Source organism: Vulpes lagopus, chromosome 4 (genome assembly GCF_018345385.1).
Source record: "Vulpes lagopus strain Blue_001 chromosome 4, ASM1834538v1, whole genome shotgun sequence".
Classification (NCBI taxonomy): domain Eukaryota; kingdom Metazoa; phylum Chordata; class Mammalia; order Carnivora; family Canidae; genus Vulpes; species Vulpes lagopus.
The window spans coordinates 18,592,404-18,618,615 of record NC_054827.1 but is presented as its reverse complement, the minus strand read 5'-3'; the positions used below and the strand labels follow the sequence as shown (position 1 = coordinate 18,618,615).

General features: G+C 41.7%; 1 protein-coding gene across 1 annotated transcript in view; it reads left to right on the top strand.

Moving 5' to 3' along the window:
• Positions 1–26,212, top strand: part of PDGFRL (platelet derived growth factor receptor like) — a 66,281-nt gene that overhangs the window by 10,985 nt on the left and 29,084 nt on the right. Inside the window, exon 2 of the mRNA XM_041753073.1 lies at positions 5,619–5,916. Within this exon, the coding sequence (XP_041609007.1) occupies positions 5,619–5,916 (298 nt within the window). The remainder of the gene's footprint in view (positions 1–5,618; positions 5,917–26,212) is intronic.

The following is a 26,212-nucleotide window of genomic DNA, read 5'->3' as shown; positions in this document are numbered from 1 at the left end:
AAACTCTATAATGCAAATGTTAGTATGCAGGATCCCTGGGTGGCTTGGTGGTTTGGCGCCTGCCTTTGGCCCAGGGCGTGATCCTGGAGTCCCGGCAGTGAGTCCCACATTGGGCTCCCTGCGTGGAGCCTGCTTCTCCCTCTGCCTCTGTCTCTGTCTCTCTCTCTCTCTCATGAATAAATAAACAAAATCTTTTTAAAAAAAAATGTTAGTATGCTTAATCTTGTCCTAGAGGTTCCTTAAGCTATTCTCATTTTTTAAAATCTTGTGTGTTATTTCCAGTACCCTGTCTTCCAGATCACTGATCCATTTTTCTGCATTTTCTTATCTGCTATTGATTCCCTTTAGTGTATTTTTTTATTTCAGTTATTATATGCTTCATCTCTGATTGATTCTTTTTAATATTTTCTCTCTTTGTTGTAGTTCCCACTGTATTCATCCATTCTTTCCCTGAGTCCAGTGAGCATCTTTATGACCATGACTTTTACCTCTTTAGCAATAGATTGCTTATATATCCATTCTGTTTAATTCTCTATAAGGCTTTGTCTTATTTGTTTGGAACATATTCCTCTGTCTCCTCCTTTTCTGGCTCTCTGTGTTTCTATGTTTTAGGTAGATTAGTATATCTTCCAGTCTTGAAGAACATAGTGTCATGTAAATGGCATTCTGTGGGTCTGGAAGTGCAGTCCTTCTGGGTTGCCAGAATCAGACATTCCAGGGTCACCTTGTGAGGGCTGCATATGCCTTCCTGCTGTGGCTGGGCCTTCCTGCTGTGGCTGGGCCACAGCTGCTGTGGGTGGGCCCATACTCTTGGGTGAGACTGGTCATGGGGAGCCACTTTGGGGGTGCACTGGCCCTGGCAGAGGCCAGCGACCTAGTGCAAGTTGGGCAGGAGCTATCAAAGTAATATCTTTATCCTGTAATAGAAGTATTTATTCTTAGAAATACTTTAAGTAAATGATACTTTAAGAAATGGCAGGAGGGTATTTTGGAGTAGGGTTCTCAAAGGGAGTAAGGAAAGGAAAGCCTCTCATTTTTACATTTTCATTTCCCAGTTTGTCATTTCTTTCCCACCTTCTCAGAGTTGTTCTTGGGTTCTTGTGTTTTTGTGAGGTATTTCATGAAGAAACAAAAAATTAGAGTAGGGCATATTCATCAGTTTATATAACTTGCTGGGGAACCCTGAGCTATTCAATAAATTTATAGTGTGGTTATTTTCATGCTACCCTCACATTAGATCAGATCTTCACCCTTAACCATCCATGAGGAAAAAAAGGCAAACAGCTACAGATCTTTGTATTAATGATTGTATTCGTATTGAGTTCTCATCTGAGCAGCTGTTAGGGATTCTGCTAGTGAATTTGGCTTTTTTTCTTTCTTAACTCATGCAACGTAATTCTCATCTACAGAATTAGGATAATGGTCAGGTCACCTTTGTTAAAGGTTTGATTGGAATCCTCAGTACTGAAGAATTACAATCTTTTGTCCTGCTTACTTCTTGTTTTATAACATTTATTCTTTCTTTCTTTCTTTCTTTCTTTCTTTCTTTCTTTCTTTCTTTCTTTCTTTTTTTCTTTCTTTTCTTTCTTTTCTTTCTTTCTTTCTTTCTTTCTTTCTTTCTTTCTTTCTTTCTTTCTTTCTTTTCCTTTCCTTATTTGGGGGGGGGGGGGGCAGGCTTTTGACCAGTGTCTCTTCACTTAGGGATTCTAATGAATGCCTGGAAAAGCATAACCAGCCCTTCCAGGAAGGTTGTACTCTTCTCCCTGGCATCATGTTCTGTTTGATTTGGAACTTCTTGTCAAAGCCTGGGGCATGTCACACAAAGAAACCACTTAGACAAGGGTACTACACATGAGGTTTGTGAAGAAAAAAAAGAAGCAAAGAAACTGTTTATGCTAATCTTTAAGTGAATCAAAAGACAATAGCATGAATTGGAGAAGACTCTAGACTTGGCATCCAAGGGTCTGTTTCTTCACTAGCTTCTTAGTAACCTGGGATGAGCTACTTGGCATCTGAGATCTCAATTATTTCCCTGTAAATTAGGAAGAAGAATAACGGCTTTACTGTCATCACAAGTTTATCATGGAGATCACCATGAAACATTATCATGAGACAATCACAAAACAGTAAGCAGCACTTAACTAGCACTTACTTAAATGGGTCTGACACTATTCTCAGCATTTTAAATGTATTAACTCATTTAATCCCCACAACAGTCAATGAGATGGTCATTATTACCATATAATTCTCAATTTACAGATGAGCAAACTGAGAGGATAGATAACTTCCCAATGTCACACAACTACTAAGTGACAGCTAGGTCCTGAAGTCAATAATATTTAATGATTTGTGAATTTTGCCACCTTTTTCTCTGTAAAATATACTATACTGCTATAGTCTCAAAAATGCAATGGTAATGGGCTTTCATTTATCTATAATACAATTTTTTAGTCCTTTGGAAAATAATTTATATAGTTAGGTAGAAAAGTCATATTCCTTAAGAAGTTAGACATGGAATTTGGGAATCACTCAATTCCAGGTCTGTCTGGGTATCTGTGGGACCAGTAGGCTGGCTCTACTAATTTAGTGTCATTGTTATCAAACCGGGATCCATTCCATTTTCAGGCAGCTGGACAAACTATACAGGTAGATGTGTTGATAGGTCTATTTGGTGAACAAGTCAGATTACTTTGCAGGGATAATACCACATATTTGGATGCATAATATCCAAAATTAGGTAATCTAATGTTCCTGAGTAGCAGAGTCCCACAGGATCTGAGAGCTTAGAAGTCAGGTGAGTTGCACTGGTTGTCTAAATTCCGCAGGATTTACAGACAGTTGTCATTTCTGATAGCTTGGATTCCTGTTACATGATAAAGAAAACACGTCAAATTAGACTTCAACCCAGAGGTCCATGAATCCCATAGGCACAGTGTGATCAAAATGCCTGTGGGGCACAGATGATGGACATTATAATGGTACACTTTAATTTTCTGCTTTGAGTAAAGTACTGTGACTTTGACTCTATTGCAAACTTAAGGCTTCTGTTCACAATAGATGTTGCTGGATTAGTTTATTCATGTTGATCTGACATGTTCCCAGTGATTACAGTGCTTCTCCTTCTGGAAGGTTGGGGAAATATGTGCATGTGTGCCACTGCCCACCCTCCTCTGTCCTTAGAACTTCAAGGGTAAATAAGCCAAATGTGCAGGATCAGGAGAAATCTTGGCAAACAGCAGATTCAATGGCAGGCACTGGGGACTCACTTTGGAGACTGGTGCTCAAGAACACGATTCTATTCCCTGGAAGGACTGAGAAAGTTCAGCAGGGCCCATGACCCAGAGCAGCCAGAGTAGAGGAAGAATGGGAAATAATAAGGGACTCAGGCCTAGGAAAAGAAGGATCTCAACTGAACCTGAAGTGGTAGAAAAGAGCAGGGCTCAAGGAGCAAGGCATACAAGAAGGCAGCATGTTGAGGTGTTGATGTTGATTGATACTGGGTTCAGAGTGAGATTAGTTCCAGACTCTGGGCTCAGCTGAACTAAAAGTGGAATCTGAATGGCTCCTATTTCAAAGGACAAAGGGCAACATGCAAAATAAGCCAAATTTATCATTACACAGTTGAGTCCAGATCAACTGAACTTTTAGTATATAAGAGTATGTATGGTTCCATGAAATGCTCCCAAACTGCACACACCTGTAACTAGCCCAGATCAAGAGAGAGTATTCCTGGAAACTCTCCCCATAGCCCCTCCTGGTCATCTCACCCATCCAAGGAAAATTACTACCTGACTTCTAACCTCAGGATTCACATATGAAATTTCTAGAAATTGAGTTTCTGATATTTAACAATCAGGAAATCTACATTTCTACCATCCTTTGAGGCATCAGGTCCAGCAACAGCAGGTCATGGCCTTATCAGGCCCACTTGGTTTACTTTGCTTGGCCACCTACCTGGTCCACTGGTATAAGAGTTTGCAACACTTACTTTTTTCCATTTTTTGATCCTAATTTCAATATCTTTGTACTTTTAACCATGTTAAATCTGAAGTATACCAGTTATTAGATAAATACATACATCAAAAAGGAAAAGATTTTCTCCTGATTTGTCACTTCTCCCCATTTTATACAAATGCCCTGTAATTCCCTCAGTTGGCCAAGATTTGTGTGGCTATCTATTCAAAATATATACAGGGTATTTATCTACATATAGTGAAATAAGCACTTGGGAGAAGAGTCAGAAGACCTGAATTCTACTCTCACATTCTGCCACTAACCAACTGTGTGCAACTTACTTAACTTTTCAGGATCTTCTTAGTTTTTTAAGTCTACAACATGAGAATTTTACCTAAATGGCCTCATGTTCTGCCATTTTATAATTTTGTGGGTATATAGTGAGGTTGCCCTTGAGTTCATGCAGACAGATGGGCAAACTGAAACTGCATGGTCTTCTTTTCATTGTTCTTGCTGGATGGACACAAGTCCATGGCTGTACAGGCATGTCGGACATTTCAGGTTTCTGGAGCCCAGAGGCATACTAAGGGAAGGGAAGTGGAAGCGATCTTCCCTGGGTGCAGGCAATAGGGTGAACTCTCTATAGAGAAAGGAAATACAGTAATAAAATGGACCCAAAGTAGGTCAGCTTTTTATCTCCCTTTGCCAGCAATTATCACCCTTTGCCAGCAATTATCAGCAATGTTGGTGATAAAATAATCCCCCAAATCCCCAAATATTTTGTGGGCTAAGTTCTAAACCATTGCTACAATTACTGTTGAGCTTTTAATAACTTATGTGGAAGCCTTAAATGAGCACAGGTTTGGGACACCTGGGTGGCTCAGTCAGTTACACCAACTCAGTTTTGGCTCACATCATGATCTTAGTGTCTAGGGATGGAGCCCCCTGTTGGGTTCCTCACTCAGCAGGGAGTCTGCTTAAGATTCTCTCTCTCCCTCTGCCCCTCCCCTCACTCATGTGTGCGTGCACGCTCTCTCTCTAAATTCTTTAAAAAATTAAAATTAAAAATTAAAAAAATTATAAATGAGCACAAGTTTAGGTCCTATTCTTTCCTAAGCTTTGTATGCTGTGTGGATGTTGTCCACTCAGATACAGCCAGACTCTGCTGTGCACACTCATTTGGGAGACAGTTCATAGTGGTTTGGCCTATTCTGAGTGTGCTTGTGGTGTAGTTTGTGTCTGCGCTCCCTGGAGGCTACCTATTTCTGCATTTAAACAGTAAATTCAGAATGAGCAATGATAGCCCTGACACTGCAAGGACAGGAAACAGCCTTGAGTAGCTTTGATGCTTCCATTCTCTGTGACCCCTTAGAGACTGTGAGACAGGGTGAATTACAGGAATAGTCTTGTTGTTTGGTAAGTGCAAATTTTAGTTCATATGTGCAGTATTTTGCTGAATTTGAATAAAATCTTTGAAGCTGAAATGTATTCCCTCTCAGTGACTCATTGTTTTGCAACTAAAGAATGAATTGAGAAAATAAAGATTATTCCTGAAAATAATTTTCATGGATGAGAAGAGTGTCAAAAAGTTACCTGCTTGAGATGTTGAATCCTCTGGTTCATTACTATTTGAGTGCATTGTTCTTTCCTCACGTTTGTACTAGTTACTGGCCAGCATCCTCCCAAGAACAAGCGTCCAAAGGAGCCGGGAGAGAATAGAATCAAGCCTACCAACAAAAAGGTGAAACCCAGAATTCCTAAAATAAAGGACAGGGATGCAGCTGATGCTCCACCAAAGACACAGTCAATAATGATACATATGATGGATAAAGGCCGCTTCCAGAAACCTGCTGCTACCTTGAGTCTGCCAGCAGGGCAAACTCTAGAGCTTCGATGTAAAGGGAACAAAATTGAATGGAGTTATCCTGCCTATCTTGACACCTTTAAGGACTCTCGCCTCAGGTGAGCATTTATTTATTTATTTTTACTTGTGTTGGTCAAGGGTTTAGTGTTAAATACTGCATTGTTTCTGCCATCTACCACTTCACCTTAATAGCTTATAAAAAATGAAAGCTCAAAGAGCAAAAGCCTTAGATTTTCTTTGACCACTTTTAAAAAAATTATTGCAAATACTCTCCACATGAGTTAAAAGGGTGAAATTTTATAGGAAGCCAAAAGACAAATAATTGAATATGATGTATAGATATTTAAGAATTCATACCGTTAAAAAAAATGAGCCCCATCACCGGTCTCTGTTATTTTTTATGTAATCATAATGAAAACTTGAAATGACCTACTTGGAGATGCCTATAAGGGAGTTGAGGAGAAGCCAACTTAAACTGATTTTGAACTTTTCACCTGCTTCTGGTTTGTGTTTAAGTTTCCTGAGTATGTGAGGTTTATGTTCAGAGCTTCAGTTGGTGACAGGACCACATTTGAGTGTCTTCTGGAGGTTGAACGAAAAGTGGCCAAGGTGATGCTTAGGAAAAGTGTTAAAAAGCAAGAACATGGAGCATGCTTCAGTAGGTCCTAGGGGGGCCCCGGGGCCTTAGGGCTGGGGGTCCAGTGCATCTTTGGGGGTCCCCCAAAATCCCTGAGCCTCCCTTTCCTCATGCACAGAATGAAGGGACTCAGACTGCATGATACCTAAGATTCTTTCCAGCCTTTTCTTCATATGACTTAGGAAAAGGAAATTCAGGATATTGTCTATTTGGGATAACTTGACTGGAGTAAGAATGGGGATCTTGGGCATTAAAACTTCTCTGTATTGCTGACAGTTCATTTTCCACACAAACTCCACCTTCGCACCTCTTCCCCTCCCTCCAGGACACCTGCACCCACTCAGCAGCTCAGATGCTAAACTGGGGAGTATCCCTATCTCCTCCATCTCCCCTCCCAATCCCACATCCTCTCAAACTGTAAACCCGTCTGACCACAGCCCTAGCCAGTGTTGTCCCTCACTCTGATCTTGAAATGCAGCAACCACACCCCTGTCCTCCTGGGCTCCTTGACACTGCGGCTGGACAAAGGTCTTAAAAATGTGGATCTATTCATGCCCTTTCCCTGCTTAATGGGTGAGGCTCCACTGGGGATACAGTCCAGCATCTTCACCTGACTAATGAGACCCTCCCTGAACTCAGAATCTCTCTCGAGTTGCTTCTAATCTCTTGATTAGCATCTGATTTCACTGGCCTGGGCTCCTGTAAGATCATCAAATGTGCCTGGCCCCGTCTTCACCTGGCTAACTTCAGCCTGCCTGCCTGGCTTTCTCCTGGAGGCCGTGTTCCACTCCCGGGGGTGTGTTTTCCCATGGCCCTGGGTACCTTCTCTTTTAATCACTCTTCATACTTATGACTCCTTTTGTTAATCTGCGTTTCTTACAGGGCTTACTGGAGTCCTTGGCATTTAGCTTTAGCTATTGAATGATTAGGTAGTCTTCTCCCCTTCTTACACACATACACCTCGGGGAATAAAGAAGTTAAAATATATACAAGTAATATCTCTTCATCTATCTTCCCTTTTGTATTAAGACTTTTTCACATTTTATTCTGAAGATACTCTTCTGGCTTCGGGGGATATAATAGTGTAGAGTTTTCCTTGAGGGATATTGGGTTGGAAGAAGAGTGGTATGTGTGGTGTGTGTATATTAAAGTATGTGCATACGTGCCCTGCTTGGGACAAATCTGGAAAGATTTACTACCGTATACCTTTTAAATGACTTAATTTTTCAAAGTGATATTTACACACTTAAAAAAACCAATTAACTCTTTTAACTTATTATGAACAGTTAGTCTTTGATTTACACATAGTATTTTAAACCTACATGATTTGGCTCTTGAAAATATAGTATTTTCTGGAAGTATTTTCTTTTTTTTTTTCTAGAAGTATTTTCAAAGTTGTATTAGTCATAGTATGTTTGAAAATATCTTAAGGACTCAAAGTAAAATGAACATGAATCTGAATTGAAGAGAAATATCTGAGAGCTAAAAAAAAAACCCCAACTTTGACTTTTTAGCATTAAATTGTATTCATTCAAAATACAGTCAGGGCTTTATAAGAAAGTAAAGACAGATGTGAGCCCCCAAGGACTTTACCAAAAAATGTGAAAAATGTGAAAAACATCTAGTCATAACTTTATATCAAACAACAACAAAATCATGATTTATTTGACACCAGAGAATCCACAAATTAACTCTTGACATCTTTCCCAGAACATGGTACCCTTGGATAGAGAGGTATTCATCCTGTGTTTTCTTTCCCTGTGGAATGAGTTCTTACCAGTGTTCTGACAGCTTTGGGTTTGGAAGCTCCCCAGGTGTGCTTCCAACAAACCCGGGTCCCTTTAAGCAATTTTGGTAGCTTTCTGGAACAAAGTTCACAACGCTGCCAGATTTGTCCAAATTCAGAAGAGGGAACAGGTTATAGAACAGAGAGGTCAGACAGAGGCATAGTTAGATTCAAATCCTGCCTTTACCACCAACCAGCAAAGTGATCTTTGATCAGTAATTTGCCTAAAAAACCCACTTTCCTCATCTGGAATATGGAGATTATATTATCTATTGTAAACACTGCCTGGCCAATGGCAAATGTTCTGCAAATTGCAACTAATTGTTACTAAACAGTGTATATTTCTTAAGCACAACAATCAAGTGATCTTTTGGGACGGTCAATTCTGATCAAGACTCAAATGTCACACAGCCAATGTAACTTTTAATATAGAGGGTCCACAAAAGATTGTACACTTCTTTCCTTTTTCATTTAATTGATTAATTCTTTACAAACTGGAGCCTATGTCCATCTTCCCCCATGAAAATGTAAACCTGTTGTGGGCAAATACCATGTTTATTTGATTCATCATCATATTCCTAGCACCTCCAACAGAGCCTGACATACACCTAAACTAAGGAAATAGATTTTGGTTTCTCCATGGATTTAACGGTCATATTAGAAGCCAGTTCCTGGTCATGCATTTGTACACTCAACATTCAAAGATAAATACATGTGTGTACTATACATGTAGGGCAGAGGGTGACAACAAAATGTGAACATATTTTATATCTAGGGTGATATGCCACCTTGGATCCATCCACACTATCTCAGAGCCTGATGTTGCTTCCCATCATGGAGCCATTTTGTTAGCTGACTTATACACACACACACACACACACACACACACACCCTGCCCAGGAATTTCTCCCTCTTTATCCATCTAGTCCCCTTCTGTGCTCATTAGACTCCAGGGTCTGTTGTTCCTACCAACCTCTTGGTAAACCTAAGTAAATTATGTTGCCCTCTGTTTTTTGTTTATTTCTTCTTGGAAATTTCCAACCTGAAATGAACCTGTTCACCCACTTCTTCTTGTCCACACTTGGGCACTGAACACTGATAGAGGAAACCATGCAAGTAGGTGGATGGGTGCCATTAGATTATGATCACTTCACTTGTGTCTGGCAATGCTGGATAGATTTCTCTAGAGAGCTCACTTTTTCTCTCTTTCTAAACCTCTGATCTTTTCCATCTCTCTCACTTTGATCTAATTCATTTCTCACCTAACGTATTGAGAAGTTAGAGCCCTTGAATTGCCTTGACTTCATCTTATCACATCTCTTCCTTCCCTACTCTGACAGTTACAGTGGAGGAAGGGTTTCTCTTCCTAAGGCCAAACTCTGCCTATGTCCTGGATCTCACCCTTGTATGTTTTCTCAGCAGCCCTGAGATATCAGTTGTTGCCTCCCTCTTTGGCATTGTCAACCTCCCCCTTCTCAATGAGATCTCTCCCAAAATCCTTCTCCATATTAAGAAACCCCACCAACCTTGGCCCCATGTGCCCTCCAGCCACCTTCCTCTCTCACCTTCAGAGCCAGGCCCCTTAGAAGAGTCTCTGTCTACCCTCATCATCTTCACTGTCCTCTCCTATCACCCTCCACCTAAAGCACCTGACTCCTGCCCTATTTCACATGCACTTCATCACCAAGGTCAAGGTCATTAAGTCCAGTGTTTACTTTCCAGTCACCATGTGACTTGCCCTACCACATCCATTCCACAGAAAAGAATGATCTGCTCTTGGCTTCCACAATGTCATTTTTTGCCAGTTTTCTTCCTGGCTCTTAGGCCTCTCCTTGAAGTTTGCTTTGGCAGCTCTGTATCATCTACTCTCCAAGACATAAAATATTAGTTCCGTGTCTTCTTCTCTTCTCATTACATGCTACCAAATGCCCTCCATTGATCATGTGGCACACCTAGATGTTTCTGCTGAGTTCCAGATCTGACTCTCTGGTGGCCTGCTCAACTACCTGAGTCTTTCTCTGAACAGAACCATCTAAAATTGAGCTCATAAGCCTTCTCCACACCCAATGTCCTTCAGTTCAGTGATTAGCACTAATTCTACCCAGTTGCCCTTGGTCAAAGGTCTGGAATCACCTTGGATGCTTCCCTTTTACTTCCACATCCAATCAACGACTATCGGATGTCCTGATGATGTCGCTATTTATTTATTGAATCTTCCTTCTTCTTTCCATCATGGAAGCAATGACCCTCGTCTTGTACATGGACTACAGCATAATCTTGTAACTAGCTTTTCTGTACCCAATCTTGAACCTGACCTCAGTCTTTTGCAAGCAGTCAGATCTTTCAGAAGAGCATATCTGGTCCTGCTACCTTTCTGCCTCAAGCCCTTCTACAGAGTAATTCTGTTGCTCTTAGAATTGAGTTGAGGGGCACCTGGGTGGCTCAGTTGGTTAAGCATCTGCCTTTGGCTCAGTTCATGATCCCATGGTCCTGGGATCAAGCCCTGTGTAGAGCTCCCTGCTCAGTGGGGAGTCTGCTTCTACCTCTCCTCCTGGGCTCATGCTCTCTGTCCCTATCTCTGTCTATCAAATAAATAATTCATTTTTTTAAGATTTTATTTAAGTTGAAACTCCTGATACATAATGTGGCCTCTGCCTTCCCCTCCTGTTTTGTTTCACTTCCATTCTCTTATTCATACTTCAGGCTCTGTGGACTCTTTCTGATGCCTGGATGTTCCAGTCTCCTTCTTGCCTGGGCCTTTGCCCATTTGAGTCTTACTTCTTGTAATGAACATACTGGAAAAGCTGCTCAGCAATCTTCAAACCCAGGCCTGTCCCATCCTTTCAGCCCCCTGCTAGGCTGAGTTACACACCCTCACTGAAGCCCTCATCACCAATTGTGCAATCACTGTTTTATGTTTGTGTCCCTGACTTAGCTGTAGGCTTGACAGAGATGATTATAATTATTCATCGATACACTCATGCCCTCCATCAGTATCTCAGTATGAGTATGGTGCGGGGGACTGAGCATAGAGTGCGCCGAATGTCAGGCCTCTCTGGGGTCATGAGGCCTGTAACTCAGGAACAAGTTCATGGAACTTGAGGGATCAAAGGAACCTTAGTAGTTATTATGCCTAAGCGCCTCTTTTAAATATTTTTTAATTTATTTATTCATGAGAGACAGAGGCAGAGACATAGGCAGAGGGAGAAACAGGCTCCATGCAGGAAGCCCAATGTGGGACTCAACCCCGGAACTCCAGGATCACACCCCGAGTCAAAGGCAGGCACCAAACTGCTGAGCGACCCGGGTATCCTCTAAGTGCCTCTTTTTAACAAATGAGGAAACTGAGGATCATAGAATGTAGATGGCTTGTCCCAAGTGACAATGGGTGAATAGCAGTGTGAGCCTTAGACCCCGGCCCCTTGGTCCCAATATGGAGCTGCTGTTCTGCTCAAGTGCTTTAAGCTATGTCACATGGGACACACTTAGACCAGAGACCACCTTTGGCCTTGTGGAGGTAGTAACTTCAAGGAAGATAGATTTGTTGTTGACTTCCTTTCCTCCTCCTCTTCTCCTCCTCTTTTTTTTTTTTTTTTTTTGTTGCTTTTTGGATACTTTGATTTCTACAGTTAGGACCCAAAACAGATATAAAACATGATTTTCCAAAGGGATACTCTGATTTCTTGCTAGGATAGCTTTGAATTGAAAGTGATCAAAATTTTACATTGATTTCCATTAACCTTTTGGAAATCAGAATGTGAAAACATTACGTTGGGCTACTTGAAAAGAAGAGCTCTGTCAGAAGGCCGTAAAGGATCCCTTATCCTGAAAGGTAGACGTTGACCATCAGGGAAGACCAGAGATGATGCATGCATGCTCTTGGGTTTCTTCCAGGTCTTCCTCCTGTGATGTTTGCTTCCTTCACATTGGCGAGCTCATGTCATTAGAAGGCCCACTAGATGGCAGGTTTCAGCTGTGTTACACTTCTCTTCCTTTCACCAGGAAAAAACATTTCAAAGGAAGGTGGGTGGGGTAAAATGATTGCATACTTGTGCTGATGGTTCTTTCATTCTTTTGGGCTACTCAGTGGTCACAGTTTCAAGTTATATTTTAAGCAGTCTAGAAATCAGTTTCCTAACAAATAAAAAAGGGCTGGGCATTTTTAAGCTCATGTGCCCACCCTAGGATAAATTCATTGGTAGTGCTGAGTCCTCCTGAGTCTTCCCAGAGCTCTGGGCCTTTGAACAGCTTGGGCAGTGCTTCAAAGCTAATGGTAAGAGTCTGAATTTTTAGGTGATAAAGTTGATTCAGATTTTAATTCTATATTCAGTCCATTCCAGATCACATATATCTCCACTCTCTTTTGAGATTGGAAACAGCAAGGATATTTTTCTGACTGTTTGGTACCATTTATTGACTGTTCTGTTTCCTGACTCCTCTTCTGGCCCCCCTCCTGCTTTCCTGCTTTTGTCCATTCATCTTCCCCCACCACTCTCCCTTAATTTTGTTATTCTTCTTTTCCAACAATTATTATTATTATTATTATTTAGTATTTATGATGTTCAAGGTCCTATGCTAGGTAGATGCTGGAGATATGATGATGAGCAAGATAAACACAAAGTCCGTGCCCATTGATCTTTTAATAATAGGGAAAGACACTATTAAATAAGCAATTTTAATATATAGCTGTGTGAAGCACAGGGTCAGAGGAGAGAAAACTCAAGGTAATAACCTGAAGGCTGGGAGTTAACCAGGTAAAGAAGGGGGTGGGAAAAGAATGTAAGAGAATTCCAGAAGGAGGGAACAGCATAAGGAGCTGCCTAGAGCTCAGAGAGTATAGCACCTGGAACATTGAGGATGTTGAGGGGAAGATGGGGTAGCTTGAGGTAGTAGAACAGAAAGGAGGTGACCATGGAGAAATGATGCTGGAAGGTAAGCAGGAGTCGGCCTGTAGAAGACTCTGTTGGTCATGCTGAGGAATTTAGAGTGAAATGTAAGGGCATTAAGAGTTGTTGACTTAAAGCCTTCACAAATACACATCGAAAGTACAGAGGGATCTATACACCACACTGTGAGGGTTATTACTCCTCACTGCCTTTAAGAGAAAGACAACATCACTTTCTAGTGTCAGGTGTACCCACTCTCCCTCCATGTACCTCACACCCATCTTCCACAAACTGAGATCTACAGACATATTCTAGGCATAATGTTTCCATGCAAATTAAAAAAAAAATTAAAAACTTGCTTTTTTCTGTTGATACTATAAAAAAACATTAAGAATATTCTGGACCATCTGATCAACCTCTACTGGGCAAATAATATAACTCATTTCCATCTTTTCTAGAAACCTTTTATTCCTCTCATAACACACTTTCAGAGTTTAGAACAGAGGAATCTTGGCACAGTATTGAGCTGGGGAAGAAAATGAACAACAGGAAAGGTGGCCCAGATGATGGCTTAAATATAAATCAATGTTGGGCAAGAACAGACAGATGCTGTAGATTTAGGCTAGTTTGTTAGGGTTGTCAAAACTGTAAAAAAACAAGCTGGGCTGATGTGGTCATAAAGAAAACCTGGCTCTCCTCCCTAGAAAATCAGGGCCCAGACATTGTCTTTCAGGATGTTTCTGTGTGTCTGATCGGATGTTAGCATTTTCCAGTCAAGAACTTTAAGTTGGGAGGAGTGGGTGGGGTACAGGAGATCTCTCTGATGGCTGGTTCCTCTGAAAACAATAAATAGCTTCCAGAAAGAAGGGAGGGCACCGGAGTTCTCTCTCCACCACAGTGGGCAACAGCTCACTCCACCCGCAGACAACACAAAGGGAAGGCAGGCCAAGAAGCAGACAGCTGGCTCCAGGCCAATCTGATCCTTCATGGCATCACAAGGGAGTGTGGTCTGGAGGACATTTTAAAAGAAAAAGAGAAGGAGGTTAAGAAGTGTTTATAAACAGAAAAATCCCACTGTCCAGATTTTGGTAAATATTGTGAATAATATTCTGGTGTTATTACCGAGCAAGATGTCTTTTTTTTTCTTTGATATATTTTATGTTAGTCAAACGTAACACAAAATTGACTATTATAAGCATTTTTTAAGTATACAGTTCAAAGGCAGTAAATACTTTCATATGGTTGTGCAGGTTTCTTTTTAATTCAAACTCATTTTCCTTCAAAGCTCATTTTGCTTTATTTTCTGAGCAGAACAAATGACGGGGTTTCATGAAAATTCTGGCGCTCTCCCTCGGCTTTGGGATTTACCTGGATGTGCCCCTCAGGATCAATTTGCAGCAGTAGGAAATAGAAGCTATATTGCAACCAAACTCTGATGCTTACCTTCAAATGGCTCTCTACTCCAGAAAACAGTTGAATTAAAAGTAAATAGTAGGGGCACCTGGGTGGCTCAGTTGGTTAAGTATCTGACTCTTGATCTCAGCTCAGGTGTCTCAGGGTAGTGAGTTCAAGCCTCATATTGGGCTCCCGGCTAGGCATGGAGCCTACTTAAAAAAAAGAAAAAAAGTAGCTTATGGAGCCCTAAAGGTACAGCTCTCTCTTCCCAGACTCAATGGCGCCGGTGTCAGGCCTTCCAGCATTTCCAGAGATGGATTGGCGGGGGTGGCAGGGCACAAGACTTCTCTAGGTGTACTAGATGTTCTTACGGTGTTCAGATTGCAGAAAAACACAGCTATCTTCCGTTCAGGACTTGGGTGGGGCAGGACAATAATAGAACCAGCCGCATTGTGGTGTTGTCAGGATAGAATGAGGTCATGCAAGTAAAGCTTGGCATACACAGTAAGCCATCTCAGTAAAGATGAGCTATTTTTATTCAGAAGACTACCCCCAAAGAATTAAATCATGAGAAAACAGCCAGTTTTTCAGGAATTGTTTTTAAAAATTGTTGTAGACATTTATCTCAATCTGTACAAACTCTAGATGGTCTGCAATGCTACCGAGTGCTTACTGATATGTAGACTAATAGTCCTTAGTACTTGAAGATAATGTATCCTATCTCCTAGGCATTTAAGGTGGAAGATTGGGTTGAAGTGAATTACATAATTTGGGGGGAAAATGCTTCCCGCACTTATTTAAAAAGAATTGTCTTGTTAGCCAAAACATTTCATTTCCTGAGCGTTCTCATAAGGCTGGATTTATCCCAGATATGTTGCACAGTATCAAAATATAGTAAGATTACAGTAAAGTCGAGTTAATGCCTCAAACCAAAGACACTATAGGAATATCACAACACGTTCTTTCGTCATAATTTTGGAGACTCTTTGCAAAACGGGGGGATTGCTTATAGGATAGCATTAAGTGATTGCCTATATTTAACACATGAACCCTGCTTTAAAAAAGACGTATACCCACCACACGCAAAAATGTATATATGCGTGAGATCGGGGATGTAATGTACAAAAAAGTGAAAACGGGTGTTAACATAGTATGATCACCTTCTGACGAGCACTTAAATATGCAAAATGTAACTAAAGCCATTTTGAAAGGTATGTCAGAAGGAAGCAAGAAGAGAGGAATTAAGGATAAACTATAAAATGGGAAATTTTGGGTTCACTGGTATATAAGTGTATACAATGGCACATTATAAAAACCAGCTAAACTGAGATGTCAGAGCTTGGCTTCCCGGTTGTGGGCTCAGCTCCCCTTAACAGCAATATTCTCTAGCATGGCCCTGGCTGTGGGTGGGCTGGTGTGAAGTCACTGCCCTAGAGGAATATGCCCAGATGCTCGGCTGTCACCTTCTATCATCCTACATTTGCAAACTGTCCACTCTGCCCTGGGGCCTCTCCTCTTCTCTTGCTTGATGTTTTACAGTGCAAGCCCTTTTATTTAGATTATTTGGGGCTTGATCTTGACTTTGCCCTGGATTCCATCTTTCAGATCACTTCCTACTGTGTACTGCCTTAATTCCAACCTCACCCTGGCTACCTCATAGTAGCCAAGTCCCCTGATGCCTCACTTGGCTCAGAGGGGAGATCAGATGGTGCAGACTCATACTTCCCCATTAGAACCTTGCGCTTCCTTGTGAACTTGACATGGTAGCTGGGACAAAGCATGATGTGGGACCCTGTGTACCAACCAAAAATTATATGAGAGAATATGCCCTAATACATTTATTTACGTAGGTGGCTCACAAAATGGTACAAGATAAGCAGGCCACCCTGGGAGAAGAGGCAGGTGACCACAACCGTATGTATAAAAGCAGAAGGGGGGACAAGGGCACGTGTGTCGCAGCTTGAGACTAATAGGCATTTAGCTGAGCAGAGTGTGTACCAGATAGACTTTCTGGTAGCTTCATTTATATATAAAGACATCCACTATGTCAGGAAAGCATAGGTGAGAAAAAAAACAAAACAAAACAGAAATGGTCCAGACCACAGAAACTTTTGAACTAGTGGAATAAATTACACACATACCATATGTAATTACAGAGCAACTACGGACAGCTTGTGGTGAAGCGCGAGTATGTGGGGGCTGATGGGAAGGAGAGAAGGTGGCTGTCAGCAAGGGCTAGAGAGGCAGATCAATTTATTGAGTGATTGATTATTTGATCACAGCAGACTGGCCTTGAGGATAAGATGGAGAGATGTGGAAAGAACATAAAAGTTCTCCAAGAGGTCAGCTTATGCCATCAGCTTGGGGAACCACAGCTTCAGCCTGGACCCTATGTTTTATAAGTGACTAGGTTAGACCCACAGAGGGTCTAAAAGGGTTTCTAAAGTTTGTGCAGTTTTTAGTAAAAGTAAACTAAGCTTGAATCTAAATTCCAATGCCCCTCTAGTCTCAGGAAGGCAGTCTGTTTCTTCAGGCTCGTTCAGATTTACCAACCAAGTGGTATTAGCGTGAGTGGACACCTTGAAAATGTCAGCAAGATGGGAGATTTGGTGGATCTTTCTCTGCTGTGTATTCTTGTGCAGGGTGTGAATGGGGCCTGGCCCTCAGGCTCTGCATTCACTATTATAACTTGGCCATAATACACTCACTGTGGCTGTATGCCAGCAGATTAGTAACCCACAGCTTGTTTTCCTAACAAGGGTGGTGGAGGCTGGCTCCATTGTCTTCTGCCCCTCCTCTTCCAGGGTCTATTCTTCCCTGAAAATGTGGTCTTGAGCATTTAGCTAAGCAGAGCTGGGGAAAGCTTTTTTTGTGTGTTACTCACAGAAGTGCTGATGGGCTTCCTCTACCTAATATGATTAGAATTGCCAGAAATATAGTAATGTGAATTGTTAACATAAATAACCCCTATGCCTCAGAATCCTATGGTTGCCAAGTCTGAAAGATGACCTGGTCAGAGTTACAAGACAACAATGATCTGTTATTTCTATGAGTGTCTCCACATGGTGAGTGCACATCTGCTATGTTTATCTCTTACCAGCACCTGTAAACTTCCTCTAAGTCACACATGAGGTCAGAATTTGGCTATGTATTGGAAATAATACATAGGTTTCCATTCCAGTGCACAGTGGAAAGTATGCCAAGGGAGTCCATTCCCAGCTCTGGCTCCAACTGGCTGTGTGACCTTGGGTGAGCCACTTGCTCTCTGTAAAATGAAGGATCCAACTAGATGATTCCTAAGGTCCCTTCTAGTTCAAAAATGATTTTTGGCATTTGTACTTAATTTAAGTCAGATGGTGTGGGGCCAGTGAGTAAGAACCTTCAGCTCTGTTTCACTCACTGAATTCTGTTCTCTTCTGCTCAGTCACCTATAACTCTCATCTGTATAGCATTATGCCAGGCAGAAGGCAATGGGTGATACAGACAAACATGGTTTCTGCTTGGGAAGGGAGCATTTCACTAGAGAATAGAAATAATAGGGAGTTGAGAGTTACACACTGCAAAGCACTATGTGATAAAGGTATTTTAAATGTAGGGTGTAAGAAGCTTTGATCAGTGTTTACTGGGGCCGTCCCCAATAGCATCTAACATTTGTGGGCTGTGCCCACCTAGGCTGTGCCAGCGTCCTTCTAGGACCTTGGTCATTTACTAGTTTAATTCTTATAACCCTACAAGGTAGGGACTATGATTATCTCCATGTCTCAAATGAGAATACTGAGCACAGTAAGATTAAGCAACTTGTTCATGGTCACAGAGCTCTTACCAGGTGAGTTAGGGAGATCCTGAGCATTAGGGACTCCACCCAGCCAGAGCTAAAGGAGTTGCCAAATTTTCTTGACCTTATCACAAGAATGAATTCAAGGGCAAACACTAGCATAGCATAGAGGATAAATAACACAAACAGAAAAGTTTATTAAAGTGGAAAGTACACTTTCAAGATAGGAGAGCAGGCGAGCCAGAGGGTGTTCTTCCCCCAAGGTTTGGGTTTCTAGCTTTTATCAGGAGTTGTCGACTGGGAGCAGAATAGTTATTATTTGGGGCAGGGAAGCAGGGTTTTGCACTTCTTCCCAATTAGGTTGGGGGTATCCTGCCATGGCATCTGCCATCTTGGGCCTGTCTGGTTTGATCCGGCTTCTTGTGGAGGGCTGCCAAGTGAGGTCTCTGATCTTCTCAATTGCTGGCCCTGACTTCCTCATTGCTGACCTCTAGGTATCCTGTTAGACCCCGTCTATCCTAATAGAGCCAGTCATAAATGGTGGAGGCAGGATCTGAACCAAGGAAATCTGACTCCTGAATGCATGCTCTCAACCACTCCTTGAAGAACAAAAATTGCAGGCAGACTTTAATGGGCAGAAATGGGGTGAGACAGGAAGTCATTAGGAAAAGAAAAGAAAGGTTTGTTTCAGGCAAGGTCAACTTCCCTTAGGGGGTATGGCAGGAGATCTTATCATACTTCTGACCTCACAAGTGCCCATCAGGAAATTCCAGATTCATTGGTTTAAAATTCTACTCCAAGAAGAGACTGAAACTGCAGTTAGATTAGATATTAAGTCTTGGTGGAACTTAACATAAGTGACTCCATCTTGAGCTTATTATTTCTCTTTAACAATTTCCCCCTTTTGATGAAACTCAGCCTGAGAGATGTAATAAAGATTTAAGGCATTAGCACCACTCTCAGCTACCAGGTTGTTCTCAAAGCTTTCATGGCTCCTATTTTTTCCTGAATCTCTGTGATATTCACAGGTCATGACTTAGGGCTCACAGCTTTTTAGTCAACCATCCTCTTTGTTCCTTTTTTGACATTCCAGGTTTAGGAAGACATTTGCTTGGTGCTTGGTGCAGACTTGCATTTAAAGCTTTTGAGAGAATACAACATGCCAGAGAGATTATTATTATGGTAACTAAGCAGGCTAATTCCCAATGTTTGGAGCACACTTTGGAGTCATGGCCCCCAGGACACAAACCAAACAGAGACCCATGTAGATTGAGTCCCCCTCTTAAGCCTTGTGGCTTGCTCAGTGACCTTATATAACTGAGTTTCAGCTATCCCTGAAGTGATAGACTAGGTACTGCAGGTGCTTTTGGCCACTGCACGGGCACTTTTTGCTCAGCTGAAAGATAGTTATGTTTTCAAAAATAATTTTGGCCAGAGAACCTAAGGATCTTTGCTGGGCCGTTAGTATCTTGGCAATGGAATTTGAAGTGTCTCTGAGTTAAGGAGAGGTTTCTAACCATATTCTCATTTGTATTTATTCCTAAGCCAAGGGTCAGGGAGGTTTTTAGTGCATATGGGAAGAGAATCTCCTATCCTGAAATAAAAGTCATCCAAAATGCCTCACAAAGGTTAGTGAGATCTCGTAGTCAGTGGAGGTAAATCAGATCTGAATAATCATGGAAATGTGGAGACACAAATGTACTCAGATTCCCAGGTGGAAATGTGTCTAATTGGACACATATTTCTAAGGTGGGTCAATTGTAGTTGCAGTGACATTGGGAATAGAGAAAGTGGTCACAGGGGAGACCAGTGCATCTCTTACACCAGGACAAATCTAGCAATCTGAAAGTTTATCCCCTTAGTTGTGCCCTGGGAGATATAGATGAGGGCATTATCGTTCCAGGCCAATGATACAAGGAAGAAAAGAAAAAAGGAGAGAAGGTTTCTTGTTGAGTTTAAGTATGAAGTCTTGATTGGGCATCTTATGCAGAAGTAGTCTACTTCAATGTCAGCTATTTCTCTTCCTTGTCAGTTTGAGTTGTAGCATCTGTTCAGGGCCAAATGTCAGGTGGAGGCTTCTATAGCTCGAAGATGTGAATCCAAGGCTCAATGCTTTCTAGTCCTGCAGCAATGTCGGTGGTCAGAAGCACTTGGTAAGGTTCCTTCCAACAAGGCTCAAAGACTGTCTTCCTCTGCTGACATTTCTAGAATACCCAGTCATCAGGCTCTAGAAGGTGAACAACAGGATCCTTTGAATTGGGTTCCAAGAAAGCCTCTTTAATCTGTTGATATTAGCTTGAACATAAAACATTAAGGATGTACACTAGCTGATCATACTAACATGAGGAAACAAGGAATTGGAAGAAGTTGCATATCAAGAGGCATTGGTCTGCTTATGACTATCTTGTATGGAATGAGTTTGTTTCCAGAGGATGTTCTATGAACAGTCAGCAAGACCAAATGCAATACCATAGGCGGGGGGAGTCCAGTAGCTTTGGAAAGTTTAGAAATTTTAAATTTAAGAATCTCATTAGTTCTCTTGACCATGCCTGATGATTGAGGATAATACAGACGGTGATAATTCCAAGAAGTTTGCAAGGTTTCCCTTAAGGCTTGTATGATTTTCCCAGTGAAGTGGATGCCTCAATCTCTGGAGATTGAGGAAAGTGTACCCCAAGTGGAAAACACATTTTCTAACAGTTTCTTTGGCACTGTGAGGGCATCAGCTTTACACTAGTAGAAGGCTTCAACCCATCTGGAAAACACATGTTGATAACCACACTAAGAGTACTTTGAATGAAGCCAGCTGAAGCTGTTCAAAGTGTCCAGAGAGAAGAGGTCTGAAGCCTCTGTAAGCAAAAATAGTCTTTCCAAGATCATGAACCTTTCAGGTAGACTATTTTGGTAATTTTATAGAAATCTCCCTGTTCCAGATTTGTGTGGCGCCTCAGTGCCCGGGTTCTTGGTTCTGCCTTTCTGAAGAATGAAGGGGTAGACCAGACAAAGAGTGGTGGGCAGCAAAGCAAAGTTTATTGAGCAAGGATATAAAGCTCCCAGAGAGAGAGGGGATCTGAGTGGGTTGCCCTCAGAGTTTCTAAGTTTAGGGAGTTTTATGAGTTCTTTTGTGGAGCTATCTTAAGTGATCAGGGTGTGCTGAGTCGTGCCAATCGGGGCCTTGGTAACACATTTCTCTACCTATAGGTTAATGTCCATGTGCCTTTTTATTTTGTTGAAATCTGGGGGCTTAGGTCTTCATTGCCCCTTGCCCATGATATTGGCAAATGCTTCCGTGGTTCGTTGTCTTATTTTACGGTGTTTTGCAGAAGTCATTTCTGCAAAGGCTGCAAAGCAGAATGCTAGTGTGGTCCAGTCTAAGCTGCAACACAGGATGACAGTGCAGTTTGATTTTAGCTGTCCTGACTCTGTATCTTCTTGTCGGGGACTCTGGCCCTGACTACCTACCTGTCTAACTCAGTCCTAATATCCCTACTAGTGTTGATTCATAATTTGAATCATCTAAATGCACTATGGTGGGTGAAGAAATGCACAAAGTGAAAAATGAGGTTTGCCAGGGAGCCAAGAAGAATCATGCAGCTGTCTTGAGGTTCCTGTAGTCCCAACTGGTCATTTACTTAACAGTTATTGTTGGCCCATCTTAATTTCTGTGACTCAGGAACAGATAGTTGCCATTTTATGAAGACGTCAAGATGGCAAAACTCTGAGATGGAGGGCCATTTTTTTCGAAAAGCAGGACAGACTTGATCGACATGTACTACAATCTCTATGGATTCTTTTGGTGCCACCTCTGTAGGAAAGTCAGCTGGGGCATTTCCCTGATACTCAGGTCCAGTCCCTTTAGTGTGAGCCTTGATTTTGATTACAGCAATTATAGAAAGTAAAAGTATAGCAGTAAGAAGATTATTTACTTGGGTCACCTGGGTGGCTCAGTTTGAGTTCAGTTTGAGCATCTGCCTTCAGCTCAGGTAGTGATCCTGGGGTCCTGGTATGGGGTCCCACACCAGGCTCACCGCAGGGAGCCTGCTTCTCCCCCTGCCTATGTCTCTGCCTCTCTCTTTGGGTCTCTCATGAATAAATAGATAAAATCTTTTTAAAAAAAAAAGATTATTTACTTGTTGCTCATTTTTCTCCGGGGTCCCAGGGAAGATGTCGGAAAACCCCTTTGCTGCCATAGCATCCCCAAATCGTGAATAATCCCAAAGGCATATAGGCTGTCGGTGTAAATATTAACCGTCTGTCCTTCCAATAACTGACATGCTTGGGTAAGGACACAGAGCCCTGCTTGTGGGGTGGCTTTAGCTTGGAGGAGTTTTCTGCTTTTGAGTAGGTCATAGTAATAGCATAACCATCTTAAAAATTCCCTTTTTCATTCCTACAGTTTGACCCATCAACAAACAAAATTAGATCAGGATTAGTTGGAGGGATATCTCAGAAATCAGCAGTCACAGAATGGGACACTATTACCTCACAGTTACGGGACTTGCCTGCCTTGAGTGCAGGTAGTAACACAGCAGGAATATGGATATTGCAGTGAGTAGGATGTAGAGTAGATGGTGAAAGCAGAAGGATCTCATAGGAAGTTAATCTACATACAGAGAAATATTGGATGAATTCAGAGTTAAGACGTTGGAGCACATGTGGAATTTGCAATTAAATGCCATTTCCTAGGGTCAGATCTGCTGAGTCCTCCGTTATCTTGCAGCTGTGGCTATAGCCTTACAACAGCAGGGCTAGGTAGGAATGAACAACTTAATCATGTCGTATGCTAGGATGGGCAACAAGTCTATGTTTATTACTATGTTCCTGCGTGAGCATTCTCAGGGCTTGAGTATCCCTTTCCTGCACAAATAAAGTGAAAGCTTTTGAATAGTAAGCTCCAAGGTGGGTGGCTCTTACAGCACTCCTATTAGCTTAGTAAAAGCCTGCTCATGTTTGTCTTCCCAAGAAAGGGACTCAGGGATGGAAATTTTAGTAAGTTCATATTGAGTAGGGAAGCTAATAGAGAAAAATTAGGAACCCCTAGTCTACAATAAGCAGCCAGGCCCAGAAATCCATGAAGGTGTTGCCTGGTTGTGGATCGAGGAAATTCCTGGATTAGTTTAATCCTTTTTGGAGACAGCTGAATTTCTTCAGCACTGAGATGATGACCTCAGTAATGAACAATGCGTGGAGATAATGGCAATTTTTCCTTAGAGGCGTTGTGTCCCTTTCAGCTAACTATTTGCAGCAAGTAAATGCAGTCTCTTAAGGGTGCCCCTTTGGTAACGGAGCACGACAAAAGGCCTTGTCCAAATTGTGAAAGGGTCAATTTTGCAGGGAACTAGAGGAGGCTTAAATTTTGGCTAGATACTTGAGAAAATAAGAAAGGCGTCACTGAACTCTTGAGGCATAACCGTCAGGGTAGATTGTCTGTTGTTCCAAGTAAAGGCCAACAGACATTAGCTCTTGGTGTCTGCAGGGATGCTGAGAAAGACTTCGCAAAAGTCTACAATAGTGAAGCATTTTAAGTCTGGTGGAATTTGTGACAGCAGGATATCCAGGTTTGGGACTATTGGGCGAGTAACTTTGTTATCAATAGCTCTCAGATCCTAGACAAATTACCATCCTTACCTATTAGGTTTCTGGGCCGGCAGAGTCTGCCTATTGCAGTGACTAGTACAGGGAATGATTAGCCCCTGGGTGATGAAGTCTCCTCTGTGGGTGAAGCGTTGTATGGCCTCAGGTTTCATGGATATTGAGGTACTTTCAGGAGAGGTTTAGTTATATATTTTCTGAATCTTTAGAGATTCTGCACTTTTTATTCTTCCAATGCCCACATTAGAAGTAGCCCACAGATTTGTGAGCACCTCAATTAAATTAGAGGACTTTTGTTGGAAACCTTCCTCTTTCATTACAAAGACAGAATGTAGAGAACATAAAAGATCAGGTTGGTCAGGAAACTCGAAGGTGAGGTCTTCATTGAACATAAAACATACTATGTTTTAATTTAGAAAGATCTCTACCTAGCAGACTGGTTAGGGTTGTCTCACATAGCAGAAAGGAATGTTTTTCAGTCAAAGGTCCCAGAGTGATCTGTGCTGGTTGAGATAAAAATTCTCTCTGAATATGAGATACCTCCACTATGGGAACCCCTGTTTTACTCTAAAGGATTTGTTGGCCTATGAGGGTGGGGTTTAAAGGAGAAAGCAAAGCTCGAGTATTAACTACAATTTGGCAAGCTTTCCCATTAGTTTTGATTTTAGTTTCCCCATGGCTGTGTAAAGGAATTACTATAGTCATCATTTACTGGCAAATTCCTCAGTCCCATTAATTGTGGGAGGTCCTCTATAAGAACCCTCCTTTACAAGGAGGGATGAGGGCATTAGAGATGAGTTTGCATATGACCTTGAAGAACAATCTCTTTTAATGTTCCAGTAGATCATAGTGGAGAAATCAATCTTTGGACCAGAATTTTGAAGGACCCCTAACAGGGTGCATTGTGGGAGCCCCAGGTATTGTTTGAGTCTCTGGCCTTGGAGCTCTTGTGGCTGTAAAGCTAATCACCTGGGCAATTTTTGCTTGCAGTCTAATTCCAGGGTCCTTTTAAAATGCTTAACTTAGGATCACCTGGATGACTTGATCAGTTGGGAGACCAATTCTTGATCTCCAGGTCCTGAGTTCAAGCCCCATGTTGGGTTCCATACTGGGTGTGGAACCTACTTAAAAATATAAAAAATAAAATGCCTTGCTGAGACATGAATTCAATCAGATGAGTGGCCTCCTATCCTATTTGCTGTCATTTTAGAGCCAGTGGGGTGAACTTATTGTATGGAATCCTGAATGGCTTTAGGAAAAGGATTCCAAATGGGCTTTAAAGTATGCCACGGATTTATCTTTTTTGTTTGTTTGCACATCTATATTTTAGATCAATCAGTGTAGGCAGGGAGGACTCTAGGAATGGCTTGTAAGGGTTCTGTTGCTGTTTTTTGAGCTTTTCCTGGTCCTCAAGATATTAAAGATTGAGGATCTCAGATATCATCCTCAGGGTTTTGCCATCTTGCTTCCTGCATCCATTTTGGGTGTTACCAGGTCCTATTCACATGTGTATAGGTTGAGAAAGATCTGGCTCCCTGAAGACATAGGCCCCCCACAAATGACTCTAACTTCTTCAAAACACTTCAAAAAATGTCTTCAAAAAACAAAAAAATTCCTCCCTAGGCTTAGAAATTTCTTTAACAATGGCCCTTAATTTGGTTTTTGACCAAGGAATGAAGGATAACTGAGGTGGTTTGTCTACAACCTCAAGTAGTTTTATTTTAAAAGGTAACTGGCTAATAGTCTCTTCAGAGTGAAAAGGCAGCTCGGAAAGAGAATTAGTAAAATGTGAATACTCAGGTTAAAAAAAAAAAAAGATGCGAGAAAGTGGGAGTCACATCCACCCTATCATCTTTTGCTTTAAGTACCTCTTGTGTTTTTAATTTTTCATTGGCCTTTTGTAATGGATCTTTCAATGGAGTTATTTTGGGATCCTGAAGACTTCTGGAAGCATACCAATTAAAGAAGGCATCCTGTTCTGTTTGTTTTATTTGGGATCTCCTGCTGTCAAGTGCATTTCTTAAATAAGCCCACATCCTAGGCCCCGTCCAGTTTTTAGGTTGGACCTAGTCCACCTGTGGCTGATAACCACCAGCAGTTCCCTATAGCGAATCTGGAGGTTGGGGGAAGGATTGCACTAGCAGAATCCAAAAATGGGGACTGATTCCAATACATTAGGAGTTGCAGCCGCCAACAGCAACAGGGATAGAACCAAGGGCTCTAAAGGGAACTATTGGAAGCCAATGAGATCTGGAGCTGGACGCACAGCGAGTGGAGCTCAGAACCAAGAGGAGCTTACCCATAGGCCTCAGAGAGGGAGAGA